This window comes from Abrus precatorius, unplaced genomic scaffold (genome assembly GCF_003935025.1).
Source record: "Abrus precatorius isolate BTA unplaced genomic scaffold, Abrus_2018 Scaffold9, whole genome shotgun sequence".
In the NCBI taxonomy this organism is placed as follows: Eukaryota; Viridiplantae; Streptophyta; class Magnoliopsida; order Fabales; family Fabaceae; genus Abrus; species Abrus precatorius.
In genome coordinates this window covers 5301179-5312975 of record NW_020874439.1, presented here as the reverse complement: position 1 = coordinate 5312975, position 11797 = coordinate 5301179, and the positions used below count along the sequence as shown (strand labels likewise).

Sequence of the window (11797 nt, the reverse complement as noted above, 5' to 3'; positions counted from 1 at the left end):
CAGGCAGATCAAAGCGTTAAATGTAACATACTACTTCCATATTTAAAAATAGTTCGATGTCCTCAGGTTTTCTTTTAGAGAAGAGATGAAAAATTCAATCTTCATGTATAACTATTTATAGATTTTCAAAACCAATTGGTAAAACAATCAAAACTGTCATATTAAAAATTTCTCAGCAAATTTATCCAAAATACTTTAACTCCAACTCAAAATTTTCATCATATAATTACAAGTAATAATTGACCTTGAATAGAAAATATTCATAAATATCATTACATTCTCTCCCATAAACAATTTTTTCTACTCAGAGCAATTTCTTTCCTACCATTCTTTGCAGGTACAATCCTAGCACGAATAGACCTTTTTTTTTTAAAAAATATTTGTAAGGGTGAGCATCCCTTGCCCACTAAAGCCTTAATTATAACAGAAAGAAAATATACATACCATATGTTAACACACTCATTTCTACCCCATCCAGACATCTATTGATCATGGCATAATCTCATAAATCAATTCGTTTCCCACTACCATATCAATTTTGACATACTATACATTTCAACTGGAGATACACATATTCTATACTTCTTCTCATATACATGTAAAACATAATTCATTTTATTCTTGAGAATCAGATAACCCTTCCACATCAATTTTCTCTACCATTAACTTATCTATCAAGCATACAATCATAAAACATCGCAACATATCATTTCTCACTTAACCAAATATCATCCTTTTCATAATTCATGCCACACCACTTTATACTTAAACAAATATCAGCCTTTCACAATTCTGTGCCGCACTACTGGCACTTAATCAAATATCAGCATTTCACAATCACATGCCACATTGCTTGCACTCAATCAAATATCATTATTTCATACTTTCATGCCATATACTCATCAACACATTTTCATGCCACATCATCATTATTCCACATCATTCGTTCGTTATCGAACATTGATCAATTTCAACGGTACTCAAGGTACTCTCGGGCCCCCAAACTACTGCCAACGTACTTTTTTCAGTTACAATGGACTTACGCAACATAAATAGTCGTTGGTGAGCCAAACAACACATGGATACAACGTGTGCGTTTCTGGCCTTCCAAACCAAGGTATAGTTAGGAGTTTAGTCAGGAAATGATTGTGAGGCCTGTAAATGCTTCACACTTTTAATCATGTACACATCAGTGAATGACATTTACCACTCTCACTTTCCCCAGATTTCCACAATCGACTCCAAACCCTATACCCCAGTGTATTGCTGAACTATTCATACTCTATCTCAATCGTGACACATCACATTATACTATTCTAATACATATGTAACAACTACACTAACCGATGTACTACAACATATAAGTTATAATCTCACCTGTTGGTGTACTACAACTCAAATACTATAATCGCATCAATCGGTGTATTTGTAACACATGTACTAGTATTCCACTTTCCATCACACATACTCATGAGATACTTCCATCCCATTTCATATCATATAACTTTCCAGAAATCAAATTCATTACATTTTATTCATGGTGATCATTTTCATTCCCCTTTCTCATCATCATCTCAATCAGAGCATATTTACATATATATATATATATATATATATATATATATATATATATATATACATATCAACCAGATTCAGATTCATACATCAATAGATTTCTTCTTTCCAACATTCTCTAAATTTCATTACATTCATACAATCATCCAATTTCCTTTATTTCAGCACATTAACTTAAACCATATTACCTCATCAGCAATCCAGCATATTTATCATGTCACATTACATCATCATAGAATTATCATTTAACAGCATATTATTACATACTTTCACACAATCAACATCTCATCTTACTCATCATCATATGAACAATATACTAACACTTTATCACACAACATACTGGGGGTCGGACACCCTTGGACTCCGCCCAAATCATGCAATCTCATAACACTTAATTTAAGATCATAATAACTCATCTCTAATAGGGTCTTCTAACTTAGAGTTCAACATTGTCTGTATTTCATCACTTAGCTCATATATTTCCAGACCATCCACTACCTTTCTTTAAGCCCAAAAATACACTTTTACCATATATTCTCTCTAACATCTCAGATTTTTACCAGGATAGATTACTTAGATTCTTATGGAGTCGTTACATATACAATAAATTTAAGGTCAAGAATACCCCCTTACCTTGAAATGAGTCCGAACAATAAGCTCTCCTTGAGCTCTAGGAAGAAACTCCACGTTTCAATCGGTAGAACTTCCCAAAAACTAGATCTCTCTCTAGTACCACCAAAAAGATCACCATCAGAAGGAGAAAAACCAAAAAATAGAAACTGGGTCCAAATGTTAGGCTCCAAAAACTTACTCAAATCCAAGTAGAACGGACGATAGAGCTCAGATCCACAGAGATTTAGATGTATTGAGGGTTTTCTCTAGGATAGGAGAGGAAGAGAACAGAGAGATATCAAAGGAAGAGAAGTAGTTTTGGTGAGAAATAAAATTTCTCAATGTCGAAGTCCTTAAATACCCCTCAAACCCGCGCGATCTCGCTTGAGCGAGCGGGCTCTCGATCGCTTGGACGAGCTCTTCCTCGCCTGAGCAAGCTAACCAGACAACAGTGTTTCTGATATCCTCGCCTGAGCGAGAAGTATTCTCGCCTGAGCAAGGATGGGTTCAAAGAGTGCCAGATTTCTCTGTGACATCTCGCCTAAGCGAGCTTCATCTCGCTTGGGTGAGCTGCCCGTCGCCTAGGCGAGCCTCCCTTCTGATCGGGAAGACAGTTGGGGCATTTCTATCCCTTCTCGCTTGAGCGAGGCTTACCTCGCTTCAGCGAGATTTCTCCAGACTACCTTATTTTGAAATATCTGTCTCTCTTGAGCGAGAAATCCTGCACTAAAATTCCTCCAGCAATCCTTTACACTCTCTTCCAGATGCATTCTAACACTACTTAATATTAAACAAAACCCCAATTACCAAAAACGAAATGAAGATGTTACATTAAATAAGGGACGAAATGGATGAGGACACGTGTTGACTGGACAATAGTATCAGCTAGTCAAAAACGATAGGAATATTGTTGGTCAAAAAGCGGCAGGGTTATCGAATGAGAGAGTGCGATACTAATAGCATTTTTCTTGCATTTCGGGTCTTGTTGGATGGGGTTCTACTGAAAGAACCGCAAATCTCTAATTGAGCCTTTACGACTGTCGTTGAGGTGGATGAGGAGTTGGCTGAAGGCACTGGGGATAAGGGGTTTGCTGATTTTGTTGTTGATGGGGTGCCCCGGGTTGAGGATGTGGCTATTCAACTAAGGGCAATTGGTATTGCTGATTTGGAGTTCCTGAGATGGAACGGGTGATGGGAAGTATTGATCTCTCTGATGAGCAGCTTTGATTTGGTTATGAGAGAATTGATTTGGAAGTTGAACTAGCGGTGGCAAACCCTGTTGTGGAGGAGGTTGTGGGGGTGCATTAGGGGGAGGAACAACAGGAATTGATTGTGGAAGATTAGCTGAGGCAGGAACTTGTTGAGATTGCAGGGGAGCAATGCAGCTTGCTGCGTCTGATTTGTAATTATGCTAGTTTGCATTTCAGATTGATGTTTCGTCTTGTACACTTGTAGCTTTGCCAGTTGCAGCTCAGCTTGCACTATATCTTGCTTGTCCTTGATGGTCTGCACCCCTGATTGCACCTGTAAATTTTGTGTGTAAAACAAAACAGTAAAAAAAAGAAAAAAAACTAGGGGACTTGTGACTATACTGAGAGACTGATCGGACTCTCTCATTCGATAATCCTGCTGGTGTTTGACCAACCATATCTCTATCATTTTTGACCGACCGATACTATTGTTCAGTTAACACGTATCATCATCTATACTGTCTTTCATTTAAAAAATTAATAAAAAAGTTTTATCGGACATGCATGTGTGATACAAGTGCTAATCTCGCCAAAAATCGCACCAAACATGGAATATGTTTTTTAAAAAAATCCTATTTTGAGAAATTGTTTTAAAAATATTATTATTTAAATAAATTTGCCAAAATAATTAATCATTAATTTTATATTTTATTATAATTAATAAATTTTTTATTAATTGTTGATTTTATACTTAATTCATTACAATAACAATTATAATTAAATTTATATTATGTCAAGAAAATTTATTCTTTAATTAAGTTTATTTTATTTATTCTTGTATAATGTTCCATCATGTATGATTTATAAAATAATGAATTATCTTTTAGTATGATTCCTTTAAAAATTTACAAATAAGAAAATAATATTAAAATAAAATAATAATGTAGACATTGTAGAAACATAAAAAATAACAAATTAGCATTTAGACGAATCATGTAATAATTAAATATAGCAATGTAAGACAGAAATTAGAGATTATAATATTTTACTATTTTAAAATAAAAATATATATTATTAAAGATTTATTTTTCTAATTATTGAAAATATTGTTAATAATACTACACTTATTTTAATATTAATGACAGTAGATATTATTATTCTATATCTAGAGAACTTATTTTTCATCATATTTCTAGTTTTTGTAACAGTAATTTACTATAACTTATGAATTTAATTTTTTTAATTGTGGTTTTAAGGTTTTTATTTATTAGAGTAACATGATACTAATATTTGGTAATTGTATCATTCGTTTTATAGCTGTAAAATAATGTTTTATTACTTTCATACTTTTATTCTATAAAAAATTATTCTATTTTGATTTTATATTTTTATAAATATCGATAATGTAATATTATGATGAAAAATATTATAATATTATTTGTAAACAGGATGACAAAATATTTGACAACATTTTTAAATTTTATGATTTTTTATTTTGAAAATTAAATATTTTTTTAAAAATTAATTTTATTATCATAAAATATTTTAAAAAAATTATTTTACTATTATAATTTATATTTATTGTTAATTTTATGTAATTTTTTTGTGGGGTTTCTATTAAAATTATAAAAATTAAAATATTTATTTAAGCAAAAAAAATAAAAAATTGTTTCATAATTAATGTGTAAAATTTTTTAATGTATGTTTAATTTTCAATTATTAAGGCATTAAAATATTATAAAATAAAAATACATTGTAGCGATCACCCGTAAATTTTAAAGGTGATTTAAATAACTTATTTTTAATCTAAATAATTAAAATAATTTATTAAAAATATAATTCCTAAAATATATCTTTTCAAGAATGACCAAGTTTACAAACTATTTGGTCACTATCAAAATTATGTTATGCAGTTAAATACTAAAAACATCCCTTCTATTAACACTAAATTTGTTTGAAACACTCTATTTTTAATTTTTGTATAATTCAATTTAAAAAAAATATATATTATTTTAAGTGATTTTGAGCACAATAATTTTTAAAATCAATAATTAAAATATGTATTTAATACATACAATTTAATCATATTTAATATTAAATATAAATAATAGCTTGAAGGTAAAATTCTTTAGATATAAATAATCATATGCTATAAAAAAATAACAATAATGTCATTTGATCAGAATTTTTTTAAATGAATACACAAAGAAAGTATGAGGTGGGAGCTTGGATGAATTTATATATTGAAAAGTGTTAAAGAATAACTCTCCCCTTCCTTTATAGCCGTCACCATTTTCAAAAAAATAAAATTATATATATATATATATATATATATATATATTCTTTTTTGTACTCATTAAAAGTTTAAGAAAATATTTTTTTTATTATCATTATTATTATTATTGCACTCTTTCTTTTTGCAGACTAGATATACTTCTTAACATGCCCTTAATTATTTACTAAAATATATTATAAATTATAAAAATATAAAAGATATATATATATATATATATATATATATATATATATATATATATATATATATATAGTTTTCTTATAAATTAATGTGACGGAGGAAGATAGTAAAATATTTATTATAGCCTTATATGTACACTTTCTTAATCATTTTAAAGATGCTAAGTCACTTCCATTTGGTGTCTCTTCACATCTCATTCACAGGTTAGCTTCCGCAGATTTTCTTGAATTTGGACAGGAGTATGCTGAGTATGGTGTGATGGAAGAGTTAGAAGAGCTTAAGAACACTATTGAATCCATCAATGGTAAGCTCCTTGATGCCGACGATAAACAAGATCAAGACGATGGTGTGCGAGTTTGGATCAGAAGGTTCAAAAAAGTACTCCATGCTGCAGATGACTTCTTAGATGACCTTGCTATCGAATTTAGGAGAGACAAAATGGGTGCAGCCGACGGAAAAGAAGTAAACAGGGTACTTCGTTCCATTTCATCTTCAAATCAACTTCCTTTATACAGTGAAATGCGTGACAAAATTAAAGTAACACGAGAAAGTTTTAACGATGTAGTGAAAGAAATGAAGGATTTGAATTTAATCTCAAGTTCTATGCTGGTTAAGCAAAGTGAATGCAGGGAAACAGATTCTTTTGTGGTAGAATCTGATATCATTGGAAGAGATGATAGTAAAGAGGAGATTATTAGCCTGTTGAGACAACCACATGAAAAGCAAACAGTTTCTGTGATTGCCATTGTTGGCCTTGGTGGTTTGGGTAAGACAGCTCTTGCTCAATTGGTGTATAATGAATTGAAAAAGCAGAATTCTTTTGAAATGCAAATGTGGGTGTGTGTCTCTGATAACTTTGATGTTAAAACTATTCTGAAGAAAATAATAGAATCAATTACTCGTTGCCAAATAGCAGTCGGGTTATCGTTAGACTACTTGCAAGAAGAGCTTCGTCAAAATTTAAGTGGTAAGAAATATTTGTTGGTGCTGGATGACATTTGGAATGATAGCTATAAAAAATGGGCTGAATTGAGAAAGTACCTGATGTGTGGCGCTCAAGATAGTAAGATTTTAGTGACAACTCGAAGTGAAAATGTAGCAAAGGCAATGACTGCTAGCACTTCCTATCCTTTGAAAGGTTTGACTGATGAAGAATCTTGGACTTTGTTGAAAAACATTGGATTTGAGGATGATTCCAAAGGAGTGAATCAAAATCTAGAATCAATGGGAAAAGAAATTGCCAAAAAATGTAAAGGGGTTCCACTGGCAGTTAAAACCCTGGGAGGCCTGTTACGAAGACAAAAGGAAGAAAGTGAATGGGAGGAGGTTTTACGTGGTAGTTTCTGGACATTATGCGAAGAGCAAGATAGTATCATGCCAATTCTAAAACTCAGTTACCGCAACTTGTCGCCAGAAATGAGACAATGTTTTGCTTATTGCTCTTTATATCCCAAGGATTCAGAAATTCGGAAGGATGAGTTGATTCAGTTATGGATGGCACAGGGTTACCTTAAATGTTCAACCGAAAAACAGCACATGGAGGATGTCGGCGTTCAATTTGTAAAGATGTTTTTGATGAACTCATTTTTTCAGGATGCAGAGAGTGGTGAATACGGTGAGATCATTAGTTTCAAAATGCACGATTTAATGCATGATCTAGCAATCCTAGTAGCTGGCAATGATTATTGTTACTTGGACAGTAAGGCAGAAAAAGTTGAAGGTAGACCCATGCACGTGTCATTGGAATCTGATGTGAACATTAATGTGTTGAAATCGTTAGATCCGAGCAGGCTGCGAACTTTGATTTTCCTACCGTATCACTTCGAAGAAGAGGAATATTTGTCGGTTATTGCAAAATTCAAGTACTTGCGTGTCTTGAGGACTCATTGTCTCTCTGATTCCACTGAAAATTTGAAGCATTTAAGATACCTTGTTTTAACAGAAAATACAAGTCTTCCCAAATCTATGAGCAATCTTGTTTTCCTACAAACATTAAAATTGAAAGATTGTGATGAAGAATCATTTTCAGAAGTAGTCACAAAGTTAGTCAACTTGAGGTGCCTTGATATTGCTTATTATGACACCGTGTGTGGGATGGCAGGGTTCGGAAAATTATCCTCATTGCAACTCTTATCGACCTTTGGTGTGGGAGACAGCCAAGAAATAAAACATGGCACACTAAATGAACTGAAGGGCTTAAACCTCAGAGGCCGATTAGAAATTCAGCATCTCAATTGTGTCAGAGAAGTGGCTCTGGAATCTCAGGACATAAATTTAAAAGAAAAAAAATTCCTTCGATCCTTAACTCTGGATTGGTGGAATGGAGACCTCCGTAACAGTGACAGCTTGCAATTATTGGAAAACCTTCAACCCCACCGTAATCTTAAGCGATTGGAGGTAAATCATTATCCAGGCGTGCTTTTCGCAAATTGGCTTTCTCTCCTCACAAATGTTGTTCACATCACTCTCTCTGCTTTTGATAATTGTCGCTGTCTCCCTCCGTTGGAACGTCTCCAGTCCCTGAAGTCACTTAACATACAGTTTCTTCGTGAATTGGAGTGCATATATCTCTACGAAGATGGTTTTGCAGCAACCTTCTTCCCCTCTTTGGAGAGCCTCACGTTATATCATTGTCCCGAGCTCAGGGGATGGCGGAGGCAGGGAGATGACATCAAAGATTCACATAATCTCTCCTTACCTCTTTCATTTCCTCATCTTTCTCATCTATATGTCTTTCGGTGTCCAAAGTTGACTTGCATGCCTACTTTTCCAAATGTCAAGGATATAGACTGGTTTCATAGCAGTGCGGAGGCATTAATAGGAACACTAAACACAATAGCGTCAACATGTTCAGCTGACTCATCTTCCTCCGCTGCTCCTCTTTCCATGCTCAAACAATTGAGCATTTCTGATCCTATGAGTTTAACAAAGGGTTGGATGCAAAATCTGACTTCTCTCGAGTCTCTTCAAATTCAATGGTGTGACAGTGAAACACTTGGGGAATTTGAAACTGGGTTTAAGGACGACACCAACTGCCTTCCTTCTCTGCGACGATTTTCATTATATTATTGTCAATGGCTAGAGGCTTTGCCAGATTGGATTTGCAACCTCCCATCGCTTGAGGAGATCTCAATCTCATTGTGCCCAAAATTGGCATCGCTGCCCGAAGGAATGAGTCGTCTTAACAACTTAAAGATCTTTTTATGTTGACAGCAATGTTATGCAAAGACAGAATGTTATTAAATTTTCTTTCAATTTTTATATCATATGAAATATCATGCGACATGCTTAAAAAGATGAATTGATTTATGATTTTTTTAAGATCATATAGTTCCGTTAAGTGAAAAGATTTTTAATGCAAGCAGGAGTGTCGTAAACAATGAGAAACTCATAATTTTCTATTTTCCATTTTGTTTTTATGCAAAAATGTCATAACAATAGAACAAGTGGAAATAACTATTTTCTTTTTTTTTTTAAGATCCTTAGAAAAATAACAAGTTTTGTTTTTATTTTTAAGATACGGCATGTTAATGATGAGAACTAACTATTATATTATTTTCGAGTGATATTTATATTGATGGCTTATTATTTTGATGTGTAATAATGATCAACCCTTGTTTGGATACATATTTTATTTGAAGACAAAATAAATTGCAACAATATAATAAAATATGTAGGAAGAACGGTTGGATTTATTAGAAATATTCACAGTTTGATTTTAATTAGTATGAGAATAATATTAAGTTTGAATCATTTCTAATCAATATGTTGTGACTTTGATTTGTTGGTTAGTAATATATAAATTTTCATTATTTAGTGCAAGGATATCATCTAAAATTAATATATAAATATATATATATATATATATATATATATAAAGTTTGAAAATAAAAAGTTCAATTATTATATATATATATAATTTGAAAATAAAAAAATACTCAAAGCATTGAATCTCATTATAAATTTAACTTAGTCTAAATTTCAAAACACAAATTTAAATAATTTCAAGTTTTTCTTAAAAATACAAATATTTAATGAAATATATTTTGATTAGTATACATAAGGCCAAAATAAAAAATTAATATATTTGTAGCTCATTATGATTTGGTTTGGATTAGTTTTAAATATGTAAACAAAAAATCAAACCAAATAAAAAAAATTGTCATTTTTTAATTCATAATTTATTCAATCTTAAAATAATCGATTTACCTGTTGAAAATGGTTTTGATTGAATTTTGAACACATCTATTTGATTATTTAAAACTTATTTTGAGGATGGATGCTAATTAGAATGGCAAATAAAATTTTCTGAATTAATGAGATGCAAAAGCTTCATATTAGATGCATCATTTTTATTATGAAGATGCAAACAAAAATCATGCTAATTTGTAAATAATTTTTCTTTATTATCCATATTTATTTTTAAAATGATAAAATGACCAATTCTTTAAATTCTAATTAACTCAAGATTTTTTATCCTTTTGTTGTTTTTGAGTAGGTTTTTGTACTCCGATGGTACCTATTTCTTTCAGTTATATTTCTTTATTTGGTAAATTTTTCTTTCTTTTTAATTTTGAAAAAATTTAAATTAGGAATAAACTAACCATATATGAGAGGATATTGCTATATAAAGGGAATATGTACTGTAGAAATACTGAAAAAGTATCCGTTATTTTTTCATCATTTTTTATTTGTTTATTTTTCTTGTAAAATATCATGCTAACTTGCAAAGGAACATAATGTAATTTTTGGTAAAAAAAAAAAAAACCTAAACATGTGTAGAATGGTAAGAGAATACTTAGCAGAGAATATTTTTTTAATTACTGTTTCATTTATAGCATGATGTATACGTGAAAAAGTAATTATTATATGCAATTAAATGCTTTTTCTCTTTATAGATAATATGCTAAGTCAAAATATAACGATGGTAAAAACTTAATTTTTTTAGTTTTTGAAATTATTTTTTCTTAAAATCATATTTTTGGGGATTTTACTTTATGAAATGTTAAAAATATATCTGATGCATCTTAAATTTACTAAAAAGTTCTAATATTGTGTTCTATTTAAATATTATTTCTTAAATATTAATATTTTTTAAAATATCCTTTATATATAAAGCAAAACAAATAGTGTAAAAAACGTAACTTTATAATATATATTATTTGACTGACTTATAAGTGCTGATGGTTATGAGAAGAAATTATGTAAACTAAGTTTAAATTTAAAAATATTTAGGGATATATTTGTATTTTTTATTATTATTCTTACCTTCATAAAATTTTTAATTCTTACCCCTCTTATAGGAATGTATTCTGAGAAAACTTATCTAAATATTTATAAGAATATTAATTTTTTGAGACTATTTTTTAAAAGTATTCATGCTAGAGATGAGAATTTAACATTCTTAATTTAAAATTTAATAAAAACTTAAAAGAACTCACTTGTCAATATATGAATATAAAAGTATAAAAATGAGTACAACTATTTTAACACAAGTATGATGCTAACGTGAGGAGCCAAATGATGAAATTTTTAATATATTTTTTTCTTTGCCGACAGATTATGATAATGTAGTTTCTAATCGTAGACAACTGACAGATTGTGATAATATGACAAACGTGGCGACACATGGTAAAGGATCAAATGGTATGTACCTGCTCACAATGATATATTTGCACATCAACATGCATCTTTTCCAATTGATGTTGCAAGTTTTATGCATTTTAGCTTTTATTCATCAAATTCAAATAAAACGCAGTTCCATTGAATGTTCTCAGCTCTTTCCATGCGTCGTAATCATCGTGCCACATTACTTTGCCTCAAAGCATAGGATTGTCATTGAGAAAACACCAATTGCACCACAAATTTTGCAAATTTATGTAGCCACCTGTTCAACTTTCAGAATTGTACTTGCCCACGATAAAGAATTTCACATCTAAGGTTT

The 11797-nt window shown here is 30.8% G+C and overlaps 1 protein-coding gene across 1 annotated transcript; it reads left to right on the top strand.

Moving 5' to 3' along the window:
• Positions 1–3124: 3124 nt before the first annotated feature.
• LOC113850645 (putative disease resistance protein RGA3) lies at positions 3125–9063 on the top strand. The gene is made up of 4 exons (XM_027481219.1): positions 3125–3181; positions 3236–3375; positions 3643–3713; positions 6011–9063. The coding sequence occupies exons 1-4, from the start codon at positions 3125–3127 to the stop codon at positions 9061–9063; spliced, it is 3321 nt and encodes a 1106-aa protein (XP_027337020.1).
• The last annotated feature ends 2734 nt before the right edge of the window (positions 9064–11797 follow it).